Source organism: Amblyomma mixtum, chromosome 5 (genome assembly GCF_055824585.1).
Source record: "Amblyomma mixtum isolate Tamu chromosome 5, ASM5582458v1, whole genome shotgun sequence".
NCBI lineage: Eukaryota > Metazoa > Arthropoda > Arachnida > Ixodida > Ixodidae > Amblyomma > Amblyomma mixtum.
In genome coordinates this window covers 70276921-70303772 of record NC_143016.1, presented here as the reverse complement: position 1 = coordinate 70303772, position 26852 = coordinate 70276921, and the positions used below count along the sequence as shown (strand labels likewise).

The following is a 26852-nucleotide window of genomic DNA, read 5'->3' as shown; positions in this document are numbered from 1 at the left end:
AAAGCATGTTCTACTCATCTCAGCTAGGGTGCATTTATAGAGAGAAAACAGTAAAGAAACAAAGAGTTTGTCATTGTCATTGTTGCATCAAGCTAATGCAGAACACGGCATCTTTTCCGTTTAGCCCACTTGCAAGTACCATGTAAGGCCAGTTACTCTTCAGAAGGAGAAGCCTCAATTCTTGTATCGCAAAAATTGTGGGGAATAAATTTTAGAGCGCAGCTCTTAAGCGCCCATTCGTGGATTAAGCCGCGTCGCCGTCGGTGTAACCGAGTGAACAGAGTACCGCAGCTCGCTCTTGGATGCTGCCAGAGTGGTGGTGTGGGCGTTCCTAGAGGCTTTAGGTGCACTGTGTGTGCCACTGTCCATCACCACTGCATGAGCGGACGTACGTTGGCTCGGGGAGGGGACGTCTGTCTACGGTGGCACATGCCCATGCGCACCCACGTACTGCCTCCTCGCAGTCACACCGCACTCCACTCCGTTGGTGCTGTGAGATGTGCTGCACACGATAGATTGTCCATGTTGGCCACACCACTCACAGCATTGTCTTCCTAGTATAAACTATCTGGTTATGTAATACTACAATACAAAATAGTCTCAACCAGTTTTTTTCTGAAGAATGAGTGACGCAATCGGTGGAAATGCTTCGTCTGCCGCTGCTGCTAAACGAGCTGCCCAAGCAGAGGCTCAGCACCGCAGCCGCCAGAATCCAGAAGTGCGCGCCACCGAAGCAGTAACTAATCGCTGCCACCGAGAAGACCCTGCCTTTGTCAAGGCTATCTCCTCTTTCTGTGTGCTGATCTGCAGTCCTGGAAAGACCACAATCATTGTTCTTGTGTGTGCATGCAGGGTGCCAAAATGCCGGAGCAGGAAGGCGAAGATGTTTTCTCTGAGGAGGAGCTGCTGGAGCATGGTGCGTTCGTTGCCAAGCATGCCTGCAGTTATGATGCTGCCCGGGATGTCAGCAGTGAACCTACGGCACTAAGAGCGCCATGCCTTCAGCGTCTGGTTGATTTGTGCCAGATCAAAAAACTTGAGTAAGGGTCTTTCGTGTACTTACATCAGTGATGGCCCTGCTGATGCTGCTGGCAGGTTATTCACTGGTTTAGAAAAATTGAGCTTCCTTTGTAAGTCCATGGCCTACATTCCTATAAATTGTGGCACATTTCTCACTTGCGTGAATAAGTGCACTACAGAAGCTTGCAGATTTCTGTTTTATGGGCATTGCTTCAAGCTACGGGTTCTGACCTCAGCTCACCGGGAGCAGCTGTGGCCAGAACCTAGTGCCAAAAAAGCACTGCGTAAGCAAGGGGAGCTCATTGGCAGCAGTCTGGCTAGACTGCTTCTATAAGGAAAATGAAATGTTTAGCGATGCGCTAGTCAGGGTTCAGAAACAGCACGTAGTTGAGTTTTGTTGTCTGGTGTATGCGTGGCTGAAAATGGCCAGAGCCGCAGGTTGGCGGTGAAGCTCAGAAAATCGGGCTATAGCATAACAGCTTGGCTTAGCTATTGTCTGGCCTAGCATCAGTACCTCTCCAATTGTCATCAGTCCTGCTGTTGTATGCACGTCAGAGGTGCATCTGCTACATTGTAGTACGTAATAGGCGGGATATTAACATGGATCACTTGCTTTGCCTGTAACACCTTGACTGAGCCCCCACAGAAGCACTATACGAAATTCAGCAAGTGGGCTTTTCCACATATCACAGTTGACCAAAGCAAGATGACTGAGCTTATGCTAGAAGAAACATGAAAGTGACAGGACGAATACTGAGAGCTGAGCGTTAAGTGGGAAAGCCAGCTGCCCTCCAGAAGCAATTCAAGCTTGTGACGTCAGTAATGAAAAGTGCTTCGCGATAACTGTTTGGAAGTGAATGGAAGTGCAGCCTGTCCTCAAAGACCCATGTGCAAAAATAGGCCTTGATGTCATCGTAGTTTGCATACGAAAATGGCCAGGTGCGGTGATACCTGTATTTTATCTTTTGCCCTTTCTCAGTCTTCAGTGAAAATATCCTCTTTGTCATTAGACTGCTCTAGCCTATTGATACACGCAAGCGTCAGTTTGTCCTCAGTGTTTGTTTCGCTGTGATGCACAGCTGTCTGACCATTCTGCCTTTTGACCTTATTGTGCAGGGTCAGTAAGGACACACCATTGAGGCACTACAGTCAGGCCGGTGAAACTTTGGCCACATGCACCCCACTGGTTCGAGAAGTGTTCTGGGAAGCATTTGGTTCCCAGATGGCTGGAACCAACAGAAGGCGCAGTGTTGGTGTGACCAACAGTCGGAGTCCAGAGATCTGCTCCTCCTGCAAAGGTTGGCTGCCCAAGGTGTGTGCTCTGTCAGCCTCAGTGACAATTCAGAATGCTGGTCTTTTATGCAAGGAAAGCGGCTTCAGATTGCAATTCTGGTGTCTCGCCACCATTCATGTCTTACATTCACTACAATCTCTTACATTCATGTCTTGCAGACACTTTCAGCTAGTAGTTGAGCAGAGCCTGCAAGCTTGATGGCAACGTAGAGTTACCGTAATTTTACACCAGATGTTTCTGACACTATCATTAACACTGATGGTTTGTACTGTATATGAAGACAAGCAGCTTATAATATCAATATAAAAAGTTGAAAAGCAGGGACTGAAAATCTCTTTTGGGCAATTTTAATTTCTTTTAAAATTATTACTTTTGTTAAACATGCAATAGAAACACTCGTGCAGTTTCATGCTGATGATGGAATTTTTTTTTATATAGCGCTTGTCATACCTCAAGTATATTCTTAAAATGGCACCAAAGAAATGTCAGAGCTCTGATAGAACCTGCTTTTTGAACACACATTGTCCTGCAGTGAGCTACTCTTTAGATTTGTACTGCATAGTATATTTTTCAGTGAGACCATACATAACTGATGTCTCAGCCTTTCAGCAACTGCATGAACATTACCAGCCTTTACACTACCCTGTGTTGACAGCCAAAGATCCATGAAGATACTATGTGCATATGCATATGCAGTCGATACAGAAGCATTGATGGCATGGTATTGCCTGTAGCTGCCTGTTAAAAGTATTATTGTCTAGTAAGCTTCGAGCAGTCAAGCTACTGATGCTATGGTTTGAAATGCTGGGGTCTAAGCACACTTGGCATCTTATCAAACATTACATAAGAGTCGCAAGAGTCGACCCATTACTGCCCTGTTGCAACTTTTCTTTAGAATGTGATCTCACCCGGATTACATTCCCAGAAAATAGCATGCACCACTACAACACTTGCCAGATATACCTTGTCAAGAAGGAAGAATACCACAAGTACACTGAGATTTATATACAAATTGGTGGATAAAAGTGGTCTTTTTTTGGAAACACTGTAGAGCAAGGGAAATGACAGAAAACCAAAAGGTCACTACGACGTGTCAGTTTTTATTTCTTAGTGAATGCTATTATTTTTTGTGAAGAAAACAATACATGAAAAGATTGAATGCAGTGCTATTTACACAGGTGTTTTAGGTGTTCTATTATCGCAACATTATAGGCGACACGACACGGGCATCAGATAAGGTGCTGCAGGTTCCTGGGTTGTGATGAAATACTTGATACTGAGAGAGCTGACAGTTGTGGTGCGCGAGCTCACAACACCGAAATGAGAGAAATAAGCATGCCTCGCAATGACAGTATCATGCATATAGTACTAATTAGAAACTTTGAGAAACATGGCAAACTAAATTAAGCGATGAGGTAAGAAACAAATGTTGCTTGTTGAAACATATAGGAGAGTCCAACACAGGGAGGCACCAAAAATGTTCCTCCCAAAACCGGTGGGTAACGTCGTGTAATCCTGCTGTTTGGCACGAATACTGAGTGGCTCTACGAAGAAATGGGACCACTCGGATTTTTCAAAGAGCCCGCGAAAAACATACATGCCAGGTCGGTTCCAAAAAGTTTACTTTGCTCAAGGTTCACTGGTGTTATGCCATACCCAAGGAAAGATGAGGGTGGCCCACTGATGTGCCATGATGTACAGGGATTAGGGCCCCGAAAATTGCTGCTGTAGTGAATGTGTTAAGGGGGGACGTGGCTTTCAGCACAAACTTTATTATTTTTTTATGGATTTTGATGAAAATGTTTGTGCATGTTAGTAATGTTTCCAAACTTAAGGGAGGACGCAGGTTTGAAATCCCAAAAGTGGGCATTTTTTTTTTTTTAATTGTTGCATCTGCTTGTATGCCTCGCTTTTTATGGTGTCCCAAAGTTTCATTGCTGAATTGGCCGGGAAATACTCTAAAAAAATTGTTTTGTGAATCGCAGCGGCTGCGCATTGCGGGCGAACATTCAATCACAGTTTTGCGCCTAGATACTCACCCTGCGAAGTAGATTTCTTCACGACTGTTTTATCTATTTTTACCCCGCTTGTTTTGCTGCTCTCCAAGGACCATAGTACAGGTAAAGACATTCTTTGTTTTTCATATTCGGGAATTTTAGATGCTTTGCATAAAATTTTTTTTGTCACTCTACATACGTCGATGCAGACTACGTAGCAAAAAATTCAAAACCAAAATTAGTGCTTTCTTAAAAAGTAATTCTAAGAATGTCTTAATCTGTAGCATACCAGTAGGAATGCAGTGAATGTTGAACCAGCTTCCTGGCACATTCTCCCAACTCTGGAGCCTTTTCACAAAATTTAGAGGCAAATTATACATTAGGAAACAATTTTACGAAGATGTAACAATGAAATTTTGTAAGATTAGTCGTAAAATTATTTCTGATATGCTCAAAAAAGTTTATGTAAATACATCTAGAAATAAAGACTTCTGTTGAGAGCCATATCGCCCCTTTTGTGGATGAGACGAGCAAGCATAGGTAGCCTAGTGCAATAGCAGATGCGGGCAGCCACGAAATTTTAGCTTTTTTGTCTTTTTGCTTCTAAGTGTGCAATCGAGCTGAGGCACCAGTTTTGAAGCAAAAGAACTAGCTTTCTGCTTAGCCAAAAATAGCGCTGCAAAGATTCTTGGATTTAAAAAGTGTCTATTTTACGACCAATTCAAGCACCACCACAGTGGATAAAATAGTTTTTTTTTGGAATACTTTCTGGTAGATTTCAGCAATGAAACTTACTTCGAAGCAGCATAGAAAATGAGTCGTACGAGTGGCTACTTTGGTTTTTAGAAAACTGAATTTTATCCGACTTTCATGATATCAGAGTTGCGTGCCCCTTAAAGCATGTTGAAAATCAAAAAGCAGGTGCTGTTGAGTGCGTTACCTCAGATAATATTTTCTCTTCAAAAGATAGGAAAAGAAGGCTGTGCATATGTTTGGACAGACACTTTAAAATTGTCTGCATTTACGTTATCACTGCCAGGTCGTAGTGGCATTGGCAACTTTGCATGCTGCACTTGAAAGCTCCTCACTTCAAGATGGTGGTAGTAGACAGGGGATGTGAGGGGTGCTTCGTAAAGACTCGGCTTGGCTATTTATGCTGTGTGTGCATGTGGTTATGGCTTTTATAGCTTGTTGATCGGGTCTGCCTAGTGTGGCTACAGGTTTCAATGGCCCATCCCTGGTGGTTTACAGTTGGGGTGGGCCGTTGGCAGCTGTAGCTACACTAGGTGAACCCAATCGACGAGTAATAGAAGCCATAATCACACACGCATTGACAGCCGGGACTGGTCACTGGAGCTGGATGGCTGTTGGATGGGAGTACTATTCCCTGGAAAGCATTTCTACTTTGTACACATATGCCGCATGGTGAACCAACCAGAAATTTATTTTGTCCTTTTTTCATAAAATCTGCAGCATCCACCTGGTAAAAAGAAAAAAATAGCATGGTGTGGAAGCCCAGAAAAAGTAGGAGAACTGATGCTGTACCCAGCAGTGACAGTTGGAGATGAGAAGGTGAGGATGAGAACCTTGCACTTCTGCAGTGCATTTTATATGGCTATCTGTTGTACGTAGTGAAAAAAAAAAAAAAGTGTTCGTCACTGTATAGAGTAGAAACCCGTTATAGTAAACTCGGTTATAGTAAACTGAAACTGCAGTCCCATTTCGCCTGGCCGTGGTGACGTACCTCCCGCGAAATGATGACAGCGCGGCACGCGCGATGCCGGCATTCAGAGGTAAATGCATACCAAAGACAATAAAACGATGCTCTTTGAGATAGCTTCACCACCATGCTCTTTTCCTTTCCTCTGCTGTGTAATTCACTGGGACTGTTGCAGTTTTAAATATACTTTTCATAAGCTATTTGTGCCTTTCTTGGGCCATTTCTTAATGCCCTACAGATTGTTGCCCCTACTGGCTTTGGCTTGCTAGCTAATCACTGTTGTTGTAAATTTGTGGAAGTGTACTTTAATTCGTTAATTTTTTTTTTTTTAACACCCTGTGTACAGATCTTTTTTGTGAATGCCGAGTTTTGGTCTTCTGATCTTGCTGTCATAAATGTGATAGATGCCTTTGGAAATTGTTTAATTGCTTTTGCCATGTGGCAACTTTGTCCTAACTGATGGCTTTGGCTGGCCATCAGTAAAGTAAAATTGAAACGAAAGATTGAGAACATGCAAAAGCGCTTGGCAGGATGTGCCCATGGTGCTGTCATCAGAACCACATCAACATGGGCTACATTAACTGCAGCAGTATTTCCTGCTTACAGAACTGGCTGGTCTACCATTGAGCACCATTGCTGTGGAGCTGGGCTCACGATTTGAAAAGTGCTCTATTGGGCTTCATATTTCTGTTGCTCATGTTCTGTATCTTTTTGCAGTGCACTCAACCCGTGTGTGCCTTGATGTTGCAGGCAAATTCTGTTCTGACTTCAGCTGCGTTTTGTTTTGCCCCTTGTCCCCAAAAGATAGCCTGTGGCGACTTTGTTTTGGCTTCCCGCCTTGGCCGCTGCTGTCCCAGAGTCGGCTGTGTCATGCACCTTTTTGAAGCGCATGCAGACAGAAAAATGGTGCACATTCAGTGGTTTCTGTGAGTATTGAAAAATTTCTATGTGTGGATATTCTTGTATAGTTGCTCGCTTGTGGGCTGACCGGAATGCTTGTAGACACTGACAACCGAGGCTTATCTTTTTTAGCATGAAGAGGTGACAACCAACCATTTATTATGACCACTTAGGCATTCAATTCTTTGTCGCAGCTGTCTTGACGTTTCATCGTCGCAGCTTGCTAATGATTGCATTGGATGTCGAGTACTTCTGGTGAGCCTTTGCAAGGGTACCCTTGTTATGCCTTTGTAAATTTTAAGGGGCAAATTAAAAGTGTGTGGGCACAAGCTGTGGAATACCACTTCTCTAAACTTGCTGTGGCTAGCAGTTTTCGTTCACCTCCCTCTGTCGTAGGACCTACAACACCCACTGGCATCAGGTACTCAGAATATCGATATGCACTATAATGCAGGCAATGAGCAAATGGTGTTATCATGTTTGTCATGTTGACATCATCTTTTTCACTTCTGGCTTATTTGCATCCAAACTTCACTCATCGCAGTGCTTGAATGATGCTGGCAATATTTAGGATATCGGAGACTTCCTGATCAACACTGCTGAGAACATGCACACCTTTCCTTGTTTCCTCCTTTTTTTCCTGTCTGTCACCAACAGATGCTCGTGTGAGACCCTTCTGGGCCAGGTTGCTGACCCATCTGAAGTTTACTTCGTTGTGGAATGTGAGGACATAGAAGTGAAACAGATCCTTTCCCTCTGCACTGTGAGTCTCCTATGCATGTAACTTGGCTGGTGTAGCTAAAGACTTGAGCTTAAAGGGGCCCTGCACCACCTTTTGAGCATAGTGTGTAAGCTCACTCAGTGGCAAGATTGTGTTGTATGGGGTCACTCGCGTGCAGCCGGCCGGGAAGGCGCGCTTCCGTGCCAGCTATGCGCGGGTGTTCTCGTGTCCCCAACCCGTGGCGCAAAGTCACAGCCACGGCGGGTTCGGACGAAGTAGGCAACGAACAGAGTACGCTAGGAAACCGTTTATTTACCTAGCGCAAGGCAAAGCACACTGCGGAAGAATGTTCTATCCGATAATAGATGGTTCAGCAGCTTACCAGGTCGTCGTCGACCGGCGATGGATAGTCCGGAGAGGCGCGGGCAGGAGACGGGGTCGGCGGGGCAGAGCGGCAGTAGCACCGCGGCGAGAGGAGAGACTCGAGAGCCTTTGTTCCCGTGCGAGCTCTCCTTAAACCCCTACGACATTGCCTCCCCCTTGAGCAACCGGTTGCAATCAAGAGGGGTCGTTCACCCCGTTCCTAAGACGCCGGGGCGTAGGCGTGACGTCACGTCCGAGCTAGGAGTGAGGAGAATGGCCGGATGCCCCCTCTCCCCACAACCGGCGGCGCAGGGGCGATAAAGGATATTTGTATATCCCACAGTTGTCATGTATATCTGAGGCAAATAATACACTACTACTGTGCATAGCAGACAACCCACAGTCGTGCTCAAAAGCTCAAAAGCCCCTTCCCAGTGCCAAATTTTTCCAACTCATGCCCTCCTTCATGAAGCACGTTTGCATATGTCAGTTAAGAAATGTTTATTAGTTAGATTCTTTTAAACGTTACGCAGCTACCAAGGCTGTGGCCGGTCAGCCATGTTGCGCCGGCATGTCGGGAAGCTCTGCTGCCCGGGGAATTCCTACACACGTTGGCAGCTCGATGTTGGGGCCATGTAGATGAGGCTGGCAGAGAAGCTGCAGTCTTTGAGCCTGCAAAAAGTAATGAGAGAAGGGCGAAAGGTGCAAAGGTGCTGAAATTCAAATTTTGAATGCATAAAGTCGACTTCTACAAGACGCATTCTAAAAAATTCTTGCCGGAGGATATTCGTGAAGCGGATCCAAGGCATACTGCAACTTTATTGAATAGTGTTGCAGGTCTGCTTTAAGCTTACCAGCTTCTTTTGTGATTTGAATTGGCCGCATGTATTTTTTTCATGGCTTGGGATTATGAGAAGCTAGCAAAATTACATACGTGTTGTGTGTTGTATGCTAAATTAATTGACTAAATTCTTGATAGAGTCGTGATTGTAATACTGTGTTGTGAAAAAATAAATTTATAGGAAGCATGTTCCTTGCATGTGCAGGTGGAGCGCAGATACTTCTATAGAGAGTGGTACAAGGAGGGTGGCAAGCCTTATGTTCACAGCTCACCGACCCATCGCTCTAAAGATGGGTTTTTCTTCTCAAAGATGTAAGTTGTTTTATCTTTTTATCTGGGATTGCCAGCTCTGTATGCAGTTTATTACTTGGTCCAAAGTTGAGGTGCTGTTTTTTTGACTGAAGTGCGAGCTCAAAATACAGTCGAGCCCACTTATAATGAACCTGATGGTTGCACAGATTGCGTTTGTTATATCCGAAATTCATAGTAAGTGGGCTTCTCATGTTAGAACCAGAAATACGAAGTCGGACTGTGTAAGCCCATTTTGCGCATCTGTTTATTCATACTAGACCTTATTTTGGTGCTTTCTAAGCTCTCCAGAGCAGTCACATACCCCTCGCTGATAGTGCTTCTGCCGACAAGATGCTTTAGGGAGGCGATATAGCTAATCACAGTGAAAGCCTCCATGGCAGCTGGTGGTAGGTTGGCCTCCTTGTCATCACCTTCATCATTTTTCTGGCATTCGGACAGTGTTCTTAGTTATAACATAGTAATATTTTCATCAGTGAATGGCTCTCCGATCTCGGTGTCTTCACCAACAACATCTGGTCGGTCTAGTGCGCATCAACGACATGTTTCCGGAAATCTATACATAAGTTGGATAATATGGGTGTGCGACAGCATCCCCTATTGTTAATGAGATTATAAACACTGTCTTACAGAAACAATTCTTCACTATATGCAGTCATTGCCACCCACACGAATTTATTCGATGGCGGGGAACAGCTACCCGATCTGGGACGTCGGCACATGGTCCGTAAATTGCTGTCAGTTTGCACTGGTGATGCGGTGCTGGTAGGACACCTCAAGCACATGAACTATGCCAATGTGACGTGGCAGGTCTGGCTTGTCTCGTTCGGTGGCAGAAGAGCGTAGTCACCGCAGTCTGAGATGGCAGCATGTGGTGCTCCGCACGGTTGTCGAGCACAGACAGGATGTTCCTGTTTTTTTCTTGTTTTTTTTTTTCCAACCCACACGGCGCACAAGTCACCTGTCATCCCTATACCTCCTCTGAATAGTGACATCAAAAACAAAAGTCGCGCACATCGCCCAGCACCTTGCGTCGTGCGCATGAGAGCGTAGCTTTCACAACACTGCGCCTTGCTAGTCTGCCCGTAGACGCACGGCGCCCACAGAAAGCTTAGTCGGCATTCTATACATACCCCCCACCCCGTTTTTTTTTCACTTTTAGGGGGTCACATTGTTGTTTTCTTAGAAAGGAGGGGAGGTTATGTCACAGAGGCCTGGAGGCGTCCATTGCTCTTTGCTCTTAACAGAAATGAGAGTTTCAGACCCCGGGGATGATTTTACACAGCCTGCTCATCCACTGTAACCGAGTTGTGGGGTCACACTTGTTTGTTGTATCTGGGATATGATGCCGTAGCCCTAATACAGTGAAAGCTCGTTAATTCAAACCTCGATAATTCGAATTTTCGGATAATTCAAACTACACTACTCGGTCCAGCCAAGCTCCTTAGAGATCTGTGTATAAAAAATCCCGTTAATTCGAAAGCGAGTCGGTTCCGCTACGGATAATTCGAACTACGCGCCGCTGCGTCTGGGCGGCTTGGCACTCGGCACGTGGCCAACAAAAAAAAAAAAAACATATCCGCATAGTTAGAGGCTGCGCAAGTCCTAAACGGGGACAGAAGATGGAACTAGATAAAACCACGAAAGAGTAAGTAAAGCTTAAATGGCGCCATCACCAGCGCGGCGGCCGGCAGCGCCGGTGGGTAGGGGTTGGCGGCCGAGGTGGCAGCTGCCTACCCTCTTTTCCGCGCAACCTCCAGAACTCGCAACTAAATACTCATTAATTCGAGCCCTGTTAATTCGGAAATACGGATAAGTACTGTCAGCGTCCCAGCCAACACCCATGAAGGCTATGACTTCGAACGGGCGCTACAAAACTGCGTGCAAAAAACTTTTTTTTCCTTTGCGAGTGTCGTCCATGCTTCCACCCATCAGTCGCCAACGGAAGCACGCGGTCATCATGACGCCGGCTTTTAGCATCGTTCGCTGTAAAAGGCGTTTGCTGCTATCGTGTGTTCCAATGATTGAGTGGCAGTAGATGGCATCCGCCCCAATCGCCCATGGCACGATAAGGCGAACGCACTGAAAACGAGGCTTGCACAACCGGACAAGCGCTGGCACTATGCCAAAGTTCGCTTCCCTTCTTGCTAGAGTAAACACGCCGTGATTATATCGCTGTGCAGCATCTTGACGTGCCGCCAAGAAATGGTTTGGTTTGGTTTGTGGGGTTTAACGTCCCAAAGCGACTAAGGCTATGAGAGACACTGGAGTGAAGGGCTCCGGAAATTTCGACCACCTGGTGTTCTTTAACGTGCACTGACATCACACAGTACATGGGCCTCTAGAATTTCTCCTCCAAAGAAATTCAACCGCTGCGGCCGGGATCGAAACCGTGTCTTTCGGGTCAGTAGCCGAGCACCATAACCACTGAGCCACCGCGGCGGCCAAGAAATGCGTTGTGGACCGTGACGGTGCGAAACGGAGGGAAGCGTTAACTGCTGGCGCTTTCTTTTTTTCTGATTCTTAAGCAAAAATGGGGGGTGGGTGGGTTTATTATGCGAGTGGGTTCGTTACGCGAGTAAATACAGTACATATACCGTAATTAAAATGGTTCTTGTCAGTTTTTTTGCGGCCATTCGATAATTCGAACATCGGATAATTCAAATTTTTTTCCCGGTCCCGTGAAGTTCGAATTAACGAGCTTTCACTGTACATATTTTGACAGTAGCACCACCCTCTTTCGTAATAAGCAAGCGTTCGTTATGAATGTCAAGTAGAGCGTGACCAAGTCCACATATATGATCATTGTGTCCCCTCCAGTTTTAGTGTGCTAGCACTAAAGCCCCCACTCACCGATTTTTCTGATCTTTGTCTGGCGCCTGCTTGACCTTGAATGAAAACAGAGCCTTGAACCGATACTGCTGTGAAGACCAAAGTTCTAGCACACCTCATTTTCATTTGGCCTAACCACAGGTAATCATTTGCCATTTTTTTGTGGTGTGGCATTTCAAACTCGACCGTTGGATAATCCAAGCATTTATACAGGTCGTCTGAAGTCCAAATTATTAAGGGTTTACTACCGTCATGTTATTTTTAGTTTGAATTTTATTTCGAGTCATGTTGCCACTCGTGTCAGTTCATGGATTTCATCTTGTCATTCATTTTGCATGACCGCATTACCATTTTATTCTGCTGTGCTTTAAGCATTATGCATTGTTGTTATAATTTTTTCTTACTGGGTCGCGGTGGCTCAATGGTTACGGCTCGCGGCTGCTGACCCGAAAGACACGAGTTTGATCCCAGCCGCAGCGACCGAATTTCGATCAAGCCGAAATTCTAGAGGCTCGTGTGCTGTGCGATCACAGTGCACGTTAAAGAACCCCAGGGGGTCGAAATTTCTGGAGCCCTTCACTACGGCGTCCCTCATAGCCTGACTTGCTTTGGGATGTTAAACTCCATTAAACCATTTTTTCTTACATGTGCTGAGTCAAGTCTAGTTGTGATTAATTTTTGGGTTGCAAAGACCATATGCTACTTAGGAAAATAGAATGAGAAAAGAAATTTTATTATTCATCTTCTGACATTTTCTTCTTAATACTATACAGATATTCATATTCGAAAATTTCAATATTCACACACCCCCAAGCAATAACACTTGCTTTTGGAACAATGTTCCAGTGTTTACTTATGTGTCTCATTATAAATGAATTGGTTACTTGCGAGAGCATTTCATCGATATGATTACACTGAGCCATCGTCAACTGTTGATGTTTTATTAAGCTGATTTGAATCCTGGAGCACTGTTGAGTTCCAGAAGCATGTGTTTTGATTTTTGTCCCCATGTTTTGTCTTATTTCAAAAAGGTACTGGCCTGAAAACGACAGGTTTGAAGATGCACCTGTGATAACGAAGGAGGATCACAGTCCGTGGCAGTATGACTGTTACAGCTGCAGAAAGAAGAGGAGCAGAAAAATGGTCGGCTACGCATATTGTTTTTCTAGGTATCCACACGCCAAGTTGCACGGTTACTTTCATTTTTTTTTTTTTTTAAGTGAAAGTCGCGTGCCTTGTTTAAAGGTGGACATTGCTCTGAGGACAGTGCAAGCTGCATTGCAGTAAGCTTTAGGAGTTGGCTCTAGAGCTGTGCACGGGCCGCAAATTTCAGTCCGCGCCCGGCTCGAGCCCTACACTACTGACGGAGGCCCGGCCCAGCCCGACACTGAAGAAACCTAAGCCCGCCCGGACCCGGCCCGAGTTAAGGCCCGGCCCGGGCCCGGCCCGACCTGCAATACTGAAATTGAAGTGACGATGACACAGAAAGAGATAATTTAAGGAAAACCAGTTTATTTCAATGTTTTTAAAATGCTCGGCTCTCATGGTCTAAATGAAAATTAGTGAGTACAGTCAGGCCCACTTATAACAATACTGGTTATAACAATATATTGGATATAACAATGGTCAGTCGTGGCACCATCAGCTTTACCATGTGTTGTATGGTAAAATAAACTGCTTATAGCAATGCTGTCAAGGCACATTATTGGTTATAACAATTAAATCTGGTAATTGAGTGTCAACTATTATAGGAAAAAAAACATGGAAATGCTACAACCACACCAGCAAAACCATGCTTACAACACAAAAGCGTGCGTGTGTGGGGCCGACCAATGGACTTAGCCGGTGCAGTGACGCCACGAAAGCAAAAGAACCCGTGACAACGCACTCAGAAACAGTGCCACCGGGCACGCTGAGGATGCTTGCGTGTCACAAAGACACAGGCAGGAGAAACAATGGATGCGTTCCCCTGAGCAAAGACCCAAGCAGAGAAGAAAGTAGGGAGCATGGTAGAGAACCTTGGCGGAGCAGTCCATTATTAACGTTTCAGAGGGGTGCACCGCTCACAGAAAAAAATGCGCAGACGCGTCTTTCTTTGTTTTTACTCCCTGAGCTAGGGCCGGCACCGGCAGCGCGTACGTTGTCTCATCTTCCCCTCTTCTTCGCTAACTTCCCCACAGTCCCCTCTTCACAAATTTCACGTGTCCCAGGGGAGGGGCAGGCATCATCACGTCAGGTGAGCTGCTGCATTGCTGCATTGGCTACGCATGACATGCGTACTACCAATCAGTCAGTGCAGTCGCACACATGCACCCAGCGTGGTTTTTCTCTTGTCAGCTGTCACTGCACCCTTGGTTCTGCATGCTTCTTGAATTTCCCCTAAGAATCGCTTCCGGAAAGGCAGCTTGATTCCTGTGGCATGGAGGTTGGCGAAGCTCCCGCCGGTGCAGTGATGGCAGTGCTTTGGTCATCAGTGAACGGTGAACATTTTTCTGGTCTCCTGAAGTTCGAATTAACGAGTTTTACAGGCATTAGAACTATCAAACTCCTCCAGGTATTTACTGTCAGTAAATGCTCTGAAGTTTGTCATCTTTTCTTTTTTTTGGCACAACCCTGTTATAACAATTATTGGTTATAACAATGGTATTTCCATGGCACTTGAATATTGTTATAAGTGGGCTTGACTGTATATGCAAACACGGCGCATGTAGAGAGTTATCGCTCCAAGTTGTTATGTAAAAACAACAAATTGTCCATTGATGACGGCTTGAGGCAAGTGCGGCGCTCCTGCACAATGAACCCGGCAGCGCTGAATGTGGAGGTTAGTTTCGAACCTCAGTAGGGCGGCGTGAGCCACGCAGGAGCAATCGCAATCGCGAAGCCCGGCCGGCCCGTCCGAAACAAATATACCGTGGCCCGAGCCCGGCCCGGGTGAACAGACGTCCGCAAGGCCCGAGCCCGGCCCGCGGGCCGGGCCGGGTACGGGCTTTCGGGCCGGCCCGAGCCCGTGCACAGCTCTAGTTGGCTCTACTTTGGTTTAGCTCTTATCAAGATGCTTGGGGAACTTGTAGTACGTTTCACTAAGCAATCTTCACTCTTATTTGAATGGAAGCTTATATCTTCAAGCTAGTCCAAACAGTCATTTAATACGTACATAATTGTAAAGGATTCTGAAGACAGCACAACAGAGAGCAGGGACAAAGAAAGCACATGAACACGACGGGACCAGTATTTTCTGGTGCTTTCTTAGTCCCTCTACTCTTCTGTGCCATCTTCAGAATCCTTTACAATTATGGACCAACTATCCCAAATCAATGTATATTACTTTATTTAATGTAGACCTCGATTTTTATGAAAAATTCAGTCGGATGTGCTTCCGCAGTTACCATTTCAAGTTTATCTTATGCTGGGCTGACATTCAGTGGGCAAAATTTTTCTTATCTAAAGTGGAGAACCTCTAAAAAAGTGGTTAAGGGAGGATGAATTACTTTTGTGCGTCATTCTATCTGCATTAACCTGATGGTTTTTTTTTGTGTGTATGTATGTGACTTTGGCTGCCAAGGAAGATTATTTATTAAAACAGTCTTCTTGCCATAGCATCGTCATCTGTAACTGGCAAGAAGTAGTTGGGCTGCATTTAATTTTAGAAGGTGCAGCAATATATTTACTAACTCCAGTAAGCCACCTGTTATTTTTACATGCAGCAGGGTTTTCATATACTATCAATATATATATGATGAGTAGTATGTACACTGCACCATTGAAAGTTTATTAAGCCGTGCCTTCATTTTACTATCTCATGTGGTTTGTTGCTCCCCTCTCTACTCTTCTTTGTTCTCCATGAAAGCTTTACCAAGTGCAATGCTTCTCTTATGTTGTCTATTCTTGGGTTCCAGCTGTTCAAATTTGTTTTATTCTAAGCAAGACATCAGACCTACTTTTGAAGATTTGCTCTAATGCCAACAGTGCTGATCTACTGAAATTGCTTGTTTTGAGTGGATACCTGTTTGTGGTAATTGTGTAGCCCTTTTGTTCCTTGTTTCAGTGCTTTGCACATAAGTGCAGTTGTTGCAGGCACAGTGTGAGGTTCCTCATGCAGCCTCACGCGTATTGTCCTTGCAGCAACTGGACTTTCCTCGTCTACTTTCTTAATTTTCATTTTGGTTGTCATCTCTCTACGTAGGCTGGTAGCTGCAAATTTGGAGGATTGGTATCGAAGGGGAAGGATGGCAGTGCTCGCTACTCATTTGTGAAGTGGCAAAAGTCCGTATACCATGTTGGTGACTGCATCTTCCTTAAGCCAGGAGCATTCAGCCTTGGTCTTCAAAAAGCAGAGGTATGATTGTCATAAATTTCACTGTATTTATGGCGAAGCACCACTTGCTAGCATGACTGGATAAGAAGGAACAAAAGAGTTCGTTCGCATAATGACTACAGTGTTGGTAAAACAAAGAAAGAACTGCAAAGCTCTAGATGCCTTGTTTACTTATGATGCTGAAGAACTTGTTCAACATTCAAACTGTGTTATCTTTAGACAACAACTGTGTTATCTTTAGACAAGTATCTTTAAACAACCAAGTCATCAGACAACTTCACAACCCCACATCTTTTCCTGTTTATCTTATGTTCAGAAAGTGTACTGCCATGGAAGTTATCTTGTGGGATTACTGCTAATTTTCATTTCAAACTCGTAATCAGCTCCACTCCATGCTCCACCTTGTGAGTGAATTGTTGGTCGAGTGTAAAAATTGCTGGAAATTGAGATGAAAGCAGCAGCACCACAGAGTATACGCATCTTTGAGCTGCAATGACATGTTTTTTTTTTTGCTTTGCTATATTGTCTGGTAATATACAACACAAATCAGTGATTTATTTGTAACAAGTATAAAGTTGTTGGTCATTTTTCTCCTGCACATTTTGGGGAAGAGCTTCTGGGAACTGATTTTGATCCTTCAGTTTGTGCATGCATTTTGAAATTTGTTTTTTGTAATAATGCATTTGGCGTCAGCACTTAGCTGCTCAGCCATGCAGCGAGTCATGCCTCCCGTACATCATTGGCAGTTCTTGGCAACATTTAAATGAATTGTCGTCTCATGTGCGGAGCTGTCAAAAAATTAGATGGCAGCATGCGAGGAAAGCCTACAAGAGCACTTTTCCACATTCAGGAGCAAAGCCAAGCTTTCCATTAGTGTGCGACATCGACTGCGCTGCAGACGTTGAGTGTGTTTACTGAACTTTAATGCTATTGTGGAGTAGGGTACAGATGAGAACTAGGTTTGGGATTCTTGATCAATCAGGGTATAGCTGGCAACATAAAGAGAATTCTGCAGTATTAACTAGAGGGTGGCAGCTATCGGAATTAAGCTTAACCTTTTAACCGTCAACCCCGGGCTGTACTCGTCATAGGAGATCATTGTGGGAGATCGCCAATCACAGGTCACACTAGTCTGGATGTTGCGCTACTTTCACCGTCGAAGGTAAATTATGGTGAGGATTATAACACGAGGGGTGATTTATTTCTGTTTTTGATGAAAAAATTTGTATTACATTAAAGTAAATATGGCATGCCAGCATAGATTAGCAACTGTGTTATATTGCTTGTGTATAACCGAAACATGTATGAGTCTAACTGGAGGCACGTGAGACAATTTGTAGACAGTGAGGAAGTGGCATTTTAGCTTTCATTTACAGACATTACTGGAGACGATTAGCTGTGTGGCTGCAAAAAAAGAATTGATGTAACTTTGACATTACATAATTTCTCAAGTTTTTGAAGTAATATATCATCTGATCAATTGCATTGGACACCTTCTGTTTTCTTTTAGATCTAGAAGCTTAGATGCAATGTTTAAGCCAGCTACGCCACATTATGACTGTGTATACTTGCACAATGTCTTTCTCAGATGAAAACAAATCCTTGACATTTTTCGCTGACACTGTCATGTAATAAATTGCAGTCAGTTTAGTAGTGAAATTCCAAAGCACACAAAAAAATGGAGTTCCCGATTCTTATTGGGACCTCCTTAATGCAAAACAATGGCTGGATAGAAATATGAATGGTTAGTTCAGCCCTTTTAAATAAGATATCAAGTATCACACCATCTAGTTTGTTTGCTTCAGATTGTTAAAGATATTTTGCAAACTGATTTGTGCTGCTTTATCAACCGCTTAGCTTTTGGGCCCTTAAAGCCATGAGAGAAAGTTTCAGATTGTGCTGTTCTTGGTGTTGGTTAATTGTTATTGTACTTTGTACTACTTTGTAGGCTCAACCCAAATTAGAAAAGAAGACTTCTACACCATTCCAGGTTGCTAGGATCCTGTCAATTGTAGGCAAAAAGGCCTGCAGTAGGCAAGATACTGCTAGCCTCAGGATAAGGAAGTTTTACAGGTAGGTTGTCACATTGGAAAGAAGAGGAAATACAGTGGAACCTCGATTATACGTCCCCCGGTCATGCGACGACCCGCATTTTACGACGAATTTGTGCGGTCCCGGCAAAACCCCCATAGAGACAATGCATTAAAAACCTCGGTTATACGACGCAAATTTTAGAAGGACCCCGCTTCGTACGACGGCTGGCTCGTACCGTCCGTCAAAAAAGGTCGTCAGCAAACGCAGGCCGGGATGTACCGTATTTTCGCGATTCTAAGCACCCCCCCCCCCCCCCCTATTTTCGGAAAAAAAATTTCTGAAAAAAGAAACTTTGCATGCGAAACTAAGCACCCCCGTTTTCGCGCGGAAGAGAGCGTTGCCGAGGCCGCCAAGTGCACTTGCTCTCTTTTTCGTCGAGCCTGTGCAGTCGGAGTCCCAAGGAGGCGCGGCCTGCGTGTTGTTGCGACTGAGAGAAGGATGAAAAGGAAAGCGCACGGGCCCGCCTACTGGCGTGAGCCAAGCCACCACCGCTGCCGAGGAGAGTTAAAAGATCAGAGGAAAGATAAAGAGAAAAGATAAGACCCGCGTCCCAGCAACAGATGCGTCCGCAGGAGCCGACGCTGATGAAAAAACAGATAAGCGGGCTCCCAGCAACAGATGTGTCCGCAGGAGCCGACGCTGATGAAAAAACAGATAAGCGGGCGCCGCGCTCGCCCAAGTGAGGACAGCGGCGTCCACGGCGCTTTTTGTAATGGAAGTAATGGATGCTTGTGCCCCACGATAAAACTTCCGAAGTGGACAACGATGCAGAGGTTTGCGCTCCCATTCCTAGTTACGCGGACGTGTTGCAGAGCGTCGACAACATCCGGCGCTTTGCTTGCGCGCGCGACGATGTTGGCGACCTACTGCCGGACGTGGCAGCCCTTGAAAGAAAGTTGATGCGCCGAGGTTGGGCAAAGGTGCAAAAAAAAAAAAAAATTACCGATTTTTTTTTAAACGGTAATAAAGATTTTTTTGCAAATCTGTTTCAAACAAATACTGGGTTTTGTCTTTTTTAATCTGATTGGCGTACTTGCCGCGGGCTTGAAGCCAGTCAACAGTTTTCGGCGCAAGGCCGAGCGCCACTGGCCGCATTCTTTGATTTTCGATTATACGACACCCGGATTATACGACGGTTTCGCGCGGTCCCCTGAATGTCGTATAATCGAGGTTCCACTGTACTTTGTAGTAGTGAGATTCTTCTTAGAGCTTTCACTCTGGTTCTCTTGAACTCTTTAAACATCACCTCTTATACCTGTGCTACACGGGAACATTCGAATGACATCTGAGTCAAATGACATTCGAGAATTGGAATGACATTCGGACTCGACGGACTCCCGCGGTGCTACACAACACTTTCCAAATGCATTTGAAAGCCTCAGCTCGTTTTCAGCGTACAACAACGACGACGACGGCAGTCACACTAGTCCGACAACGACACTATATATCACGCTCAACAGCAGCATGTGATTATAGTGAAATATCTAGTTTACTATAATATGACTGTAGTGGGACAAATTTTTCAGGCCAATCACACCGACGAACCCGATCGGCGGGCGGTCAGCCTTCTCGGCGGCAGAGCGAAAACATGGTGATGAGGCAACGGTGTGAATATGTTCGCGCTAATAAATGACTGAAACGAACGGCTATATTTCACATGTGCACACCTGAACACTCAGCAGCGATAAGCACTTGACAAATTAATTTCTGTCGACTACGACTCCCTTCCCTTCCGCGACGACTAGGCCTAGCGAGTCCGCAGGGCTGGATCTGTGATTACGGCGGTAGTGAAGAGCGAATCACAAGCTAGCGAGTGCAAATGGTCACCGAGTGTAGTTTTGGCAACAGTGACCTAAAATTAACTATTGCTTACATCGCAGGGCACACATACTATAAACGGGAAACGCCGGTGTGACCCAGATTGCCGAGCCGTGCTTTATGGCCAGAAGCAGCCGTCTTCATCGCTAGCTTGTGGATAACAAGTTAGGCCATTTCAGTTAAAGTGAATGGTCGCAAAACATACTTCTGCATGAAGTAGTTTGAAATAAAGTACTGGTCAAGTCGGAGGAAGCCAGGACAAGAAGCGAGAAGCGCCGGTCGTGCTCGATGTCAACAACACGGCTGTCAAGTATTTCTCAGGCGTGCGATTGCATCATCGCTTCCCACACATTGTCGCACTGCGTAAACAAGCACGGGCACAACCGGTAATAAAAGAAAACAGATTTTCAGTCGAACTAAAGCGCAGATTGCATTTTATGTCATGAAAACGAGCACTACCTGTTCGTACGCAGCGATGTAAACAACAGTATGAGTGCAGTTGTCCTCATCGGCGCACTCCTGGGGAAATTTCATGCTGACGCGGTAAATGTTCATTGGTGTAATATTATCTTCAAGCACTCCCTTAGACAGAACATGAGCTGTTTGCTAAACAATCAGCAGAAAAAAGCGAGCAGCGGATATCAAAATGAGCAGCCGCAGAGCCGAAAGCAGTCGCGCGGCTGTGGGCGGGGCGAAGCGACGGCAGTGGCAACGCCTATTGGTCGGTTCGGGCTGTGTTCGTGATTCGAAGGCATTCCAAAATCTGGAATGTTTCCGCAGAGCTCCGTCGACTCATCTCAACTGAATGCCGTTGAAAAACTTTGTATAGCTGCGTTAGTTCGGCAGTCGAGTCGGATGACATTCAGTTGGAAGACATTCGAAATGCCCGTGTAGCAGGGGTATTAAACTTGTCCCTATGCTTTCTGCTATTGTTATTCTTGCGTACGAACATAATAGAACAATGCAGCATTCATCCATCACTTGTGCGAGATTCCTAAAGTACAACCATCTGTGCTGATCGGCATGTCAGCACCCTTTGCATTATTTGACAAGGTCAAACTGCGTAATTTTCTGACACTGAATATTATTCTATTTTGGTATAAGCTAAGCTTTGCACATCCCACTTTATGCAAGCTGAATGCCATAGGTTCCATAGAAAGGTTGTGACCTGTAGAGCTTTCAGCCTAAGATTGTCATGGATTAGCTCTTGTACACCTCGAAACCCAAAGAAAATTTTGAAACTTTGAAGATGGCTCACTTTTGGTTGCGTCATGAAATGAAGGAGAGGAAAGAGCATTGCTCCTATTGATGGCAAAGATAAGTCTGTAGACTCTCCCTTCTTTTGGTTGTTTTATTCTCTTATAGTCATTACCTGACTGATGCTTACCTTTATGCTTCTTTTGAGCACACCTGCTGTACTGGCTGGAATATTGTCAGACTTTTAGTACACATTTTTTTTTAATGCCTCCTTATTGTTTTATGCATGGAAGTGTAGTTACCGAAACCAAGGAAAACATAGGGGAAATGTTTTTTTCTTAAATTGTGTGTTGATCAATGGGAAATTAGCAGTGTGATCATTTTACGCCCGAAAGATCACTTATTAGAAAGGAGAAGAAAAAATAACCACATGCCACCAGCGGGGTTCGAACCGGCGTCCTCCGTATGTCATGTATGATGCAAATGAGCTATAGCAGCAGCTGTCCAACCTTCTACTTCTGGATGTATTTGAGTTGTGTGCAACGTAACCTTCACAGTATTGACAAGCACCACCTTCGTCTGTAGCGATGAACATAAAACTGTATTACTGCGAGTTCCGCGTGTTTTACTGTTAATTGTTCTGCTGTAGTTGTTAGCTGTGAATTAGACACCTTTTGAGAACAATCTGATCTTTCGTATTTAATAGGCTAAGAGCTAGCAAGCATTTCTTGTGGGAGTTCGTAACATCCAAGTTTTTTTTGTTTAGTAGAGGAACATTTAATAGTATTTATAATTACTCCTGGCATAGTGGCAGTCTAGAAACATCTGCATGTTTACATCATCTGGGTGAAGGTGATCCTTTGAAGCTCTGTTGAAAGATGCTGTGTCATGCTCAAGCATCATAATTTTGAACCGCATTGGGAGTCAGCCTTCTTGTTCTGGCATAATGTGCACTTCGCTCAGATGGGTTTCATGACATCATGCATTCATTGCCACATACTGTTTGCTAACCTCAGCAGGTTGCAGCAAAATAGGACTAGCATCTTAAAGCACGAACAGTATAAGTATGTAGCGATGCATCCTTCTATTGCACTGTCCACTGCTTCCCACCTATCATTCAGACCTGAGGATACGCACATGGACAAGGACTCTTGCCTTAGAGAGGGCTTGAACGTGCTCTACTACACTGAAGAAGGTAAGTTCTTTCAGCGACATAGTTCACTGAAGGTCTAACATTTCAGTGTTTTCTCAAAGATGATTCATAACCCTACTTTTGTGCAGACCTGAACACCATGAAGTAGTCGGTGCACGTTAAAGAACCCCGGGTGGTCGAAATTTCCGGAGCCCTTCACTATGGCGTCTCTCATAGCCTCAGTTGCTTTGGGACGTTAAACCCCAATAAACCAAACCAAACCAGAAATTATACAAAGCGAAGTACATTGCAGACCAGGAACCTCCTTTGTGCGCAGTCAGCGCAGTTTGCATGACAGATGCTCTTGATCATTTTTCTTGCTGTTAAAACAGAATTTTAGTGGTGGTGGTATTATTAACACGTCTGAAGTGCGATGTACTCTCTGTCATCTTACCAACCTATTACCTACATGTTATGGGCTCTATTTGGGCTTAAGATATTGAACTTGGAATTTTTTTGTGTCATTGCCGTCTTTCTTGAATTTGCGCAAAATTCCTTGCGGCAATCTTTCTAAAAAAAATTGTGAATCGTGCCGTTTAACACCTCAAAGCGACGCCTGAGCTATGATGGTCGCTGTATTGGTGGGCTTTAGACTAAATTAGACCACCTGGGGTTCTTTAATGTACGCTGATGTTGCACAGCACATGGGCACCTTTTGCGTTTCGATGTATGTGAGACTCAAAAGGTGCTTATTTGCTGTGCGATGTGAGCTCATGTTCTCTTTTCAAGCCAGTCACTGTAGCTAATAACTAGTGAATCTCCATGTGACAGTATTGCCTGTGACTGTTTTGGTTGCTAGGAGGGTGAAGTAACACTGTAGAGCAGCAGTAACATTGCAAAACTGCTTGGAAACAGTAGTGCTATCCTCTACCCGTCATTCATGATCTCCACGTTCTCTTTTCAAGCCAGTCACTGTAGCTAATAACTACCGAGTCTCCATGTGACAGTATTGCCTGTGACTGTTTTGTTTGCTAGGAGGGTGAAGTAACACTGTAGAGCAGCAGTAACATTGCAAAACTGCTTGGAAACAGTAGTGCTATCCTCTACCCGTCATTCATGATCTCCACGTTCTCTTTTCAAGCCAGTCACTGTAGCTAATAACTACTGAATCTCCTTGTGACAGTATTGCCTGTGACTGTTTTGTTTGCTAGGAGGGTGAAGTAACACTGTAGAGCAGCAGTAACATTGCAAAACTGCTTGGAAACAGTAGTACTATATCCTCTACCTGTCATTCATGATCTCCTATGCATCATTTTGCAGACGCAGATGTGGACTTGCGTGATGTCCGTGGCAAGGTGCAGGTTGTCTTCGACAAATCTGGCCAGCCTAGCTGTCGAAGAATTTGGTCTGTCCGAGACACATTCTTTTTTTCAAAGGTCTGAATCAGCCTTGAACTTCCACTGCAACCTATCCATGTCTGCTGTGCTGCTGATCAGTGATCACACTATGAAGATGTCTTTTTGTCTCAATTTGAAATGTGACATCTGCACGAGGGGGTAATTGAACTGCACATGCAAACCTACGTCCTGTATGACTCTAGAGCAGCTGCATTAAAGCTCAACTTTTTCATTTGTGTGTATATCTGACTGTCTGCTAATACAGCTGTATAAGGAAAGGAAGGAAAGCTTGGAGAGTGTAGATGACAAGACAGCAGATGCAGATGCACACAGCAGACACCCAAAAGAAAGAATTGAAAGTGTAGTAAGCTTTGCTGTCTTTTAATTCTTCTAAGCCCGACCCACATGGAGCGATTTTCTCCTGAAAAACCTTCGAATGGCCGCCGCCGGCCGTTTGCCGCCGACCAAGCAGTGCTAGATGCGTTCGTCTGGCGGTCAGCTGCTCACCAGAAGCGGCGAATGCGAGCTGTCAGCGTGGACCAATGAGGGCGCTCTGCTCCCGCATCTAGCTTCCGCCTGCTAGCTTTCACCGTCGATCGGTCTAGACCGATTTCTGCTGCGCGGCCTTTTTCAGTGCGTTCACAGGCCGTAAATGGAGCACCGGTCTTTCGCTTCGTCTCACCTTGCCTATAAGAAAACTTATAAGTGATAGATTTGCTTTATTTTTTTTTTATTTAGAGTGACAATTCTTCCACTTTTAGGCTTAAGAGGGCCGTCGGTTTGTTTACAGTAATGGTTCCCGTTCTGAGAACCAGATGGCGCCACTATAGGCTGAGTTTATTTTTACGTCTTTGCTAGCATACGCTGAACTAAAAGTGGGAATACGCCCTCTAATAAACAATGGCTTTAGAGTAAGTTTAAAAATCGTTTTAAGGCCATGCCGTTGTTAGCAACACTGAAATCGAGACGGCTGCGGTCTGGCGGCGGTCACCTGTTTTTCGCCGTATGTGGTGCAGCACGGCGGCAGCGCGGCGGCGTTCCGTCACGCCGCATGAAATTCGCGGCGTCTGTTCGCTCCATGTGGGCCAGCCTTTATCAGTACTCTTTCTGAATGTATTCAAATGCCTGAGAGGTGCTCACTTGCATTTTTAAGGCGAAAGCAGACGCGTCGGCAGCCGTGTCGACAGACGCGTCGGCAGATTCGTCCGCCTTTCGGCGTCACTGCTTAAAAGGCTCAAGGTTCCAGCATGAATAAAGGCGCATCTAGTGAATGCATGGGCTTCATAAATAATATAAAAGGAGTAAAGTCATGAAAAGGAAAAAAAATAAAAATAAGAAAATAAACAAAAATAAAAATAAGATGTGAAAATAAAAAACAATCAAATTAAAAGGAACAAAAAATAAACAAAAACAAAATATGAAAAATAAAAAAGTAAATAAAAACAAACAGTGGCCAGGAAACGCTTTCGCCTTGGAGCACTTTAGAGGGCCAAAGTGCCCCCTAAATTTTTGTGCCCGCTGTTAGCGAACTCATTAGATTTCTAAATGCAAGCCTGTCCTTGAGGAAGGCTAACTACATTAAAAGTTGATAACGTTCACGCAATGCCGTTTAAAGGGGAAAACTTGGAATAAAATTCAGCAGAGGCACTTAAAGCTGCTTACATGAGGGAACGTGAAAGCATTATACTGTCCCTGGGGGCATTGACACCCACCCACACACACATGTGCACGTATGACACCACCCACAACGCTGTACAATGAACAGTTACATCACAATTTTGATACGAAATGTCTGGGAAGGTATACCGTATTTTCGCGATTGTAAGCACCCCCCGAATCTGAGCACCCCCCCCCCCCCCCCCCCTATTTTCGGAAAAAAATTTCTGAAAAAAAAAAACTTTGCATGCGAATCTAAGCACCCCCTTTTTTGCGCGGAAGAGAGCGTTGCCGAGGCCGCCAAGTGCACTTGCTCTCTTTTTCGTCGAGCCTGTGCAGTCGGAGTCCCGAGGAGGCGCGGCCTGCGCGTTGTTGTGACTGAGAGAAGGGTGAAAAGGAAATTGCACGGGCCTGCCTACTGGCTCGAGCTAAGCCACCACCGCTGCCAAGTGCAGATAGAGGAGAGTTAAAAGATCAGAGGAAAGATAACGAGAAAAGATAAGACGCGCCGTCGCAGCAACAAATGCGTCAGCCGGAGCGGACGCTGCTGAAAAAACAGATAAGCGGGCGAGGCCGCGCTCGCCAAAGCGAGGACAGCGGCGTCCACGGCGCTTTTTGTGTTGCTGCGTTCCGACACTACAAGACAGATGGCGGCACAGAACTGTCTGCAGCTATTTTTCTTTTGAATGTTTCCTAAATAAAATGTTTTTTCTCGCGCCCGTTTCATCGAGATTTCGCCGCGAAAAGAGGAGCCCGGGGGGGGGGGGGGGGGGGGGGGGGGAGGGGGGGGGGATTTTTCGAATCTAAGCACCCCCTCTCACTTTGGGCATCGCGATCGTGAAAAAAAGGGGCTGCTTAGAATCGAGTAAATACGGTACATATGAAGGCACATGTGTCGTCAGTTAGGATCCCTGTCGCAAGCTAGGCTCTGACTTAACTAGCACGTATAAGCTATATGCAACAAGAAATCATATGACATTCGGAGGTCGTGGGTTCAGATCCCACCGGCGGCATGTGGTTGTTTTTTCTTCTGCTTTCTAATCAATTAGCTTTAAGCGACAACATATTCAGTAATGTTCTAAATTGATCAACACCACAAAATAAATAAATAAATTTTTAAAAAATCCCCTGTGCCCCTTGGTTTCTGTGGTTGTTGGCTTCTTTCACACCTGGAATGCTGTACGACAAACAGTTGCGTCACGAATGTTAGTCGAGAAAACTGGCGCCACATGAAGGTCACCCAGTA

The 26852-nt window shown here is 45.0% G+C and overlaps 1 protein-coding gene across 9 annotated transcripts in view; it reads left to right on the top strand.

Moving 5' to 3' along the window:
- Nucleotides 1–26852, top strand: part of LOC149342581 (DNA (cytosine-5)-methyltransferase PliMCI-like) — a 112322-nt gene that overhangs the window by 46074 nt on the left and 39396 nt on the right. For all 9 annotated transcript variants that reach the window (XM_089544944.1, XM_089544943.1, XM_089544939.1 and 6 more), the window contains 11 exons: nt 853–1040; nt 2137–2332; nt 5785–5883; nt 6836–6957; nt 7589–7694; nt 9062–9168; nt 13029–13140; nt 16181–16333; nt 18261–18385; nt 22543–22616; nt 23874–23989. In XM_089544944.1, the coding sequence (XP_089401070.1) occupies nt 853–1040; nt 2137–2332; nt 5785–5883; nt 6836–6957; nt 7589–7694; nt 9062–9168; nt 13029–13140; nt 16181–16333; nt 18261–18385; nt 22543–22616; nt 23874–23989 (1398 nt within the window). The remainder of the gene's footprint in view (nt 1–852; nt 1041–2136; nt 2333–5784; nt 5884–6835; nt 6958–7588; nt 7695–9061; nt 9169–13028; nt 13141–16180; nt 16334–18260; nt 18386–22542; nt 22617–23873; nt 23990–26852) is intronic.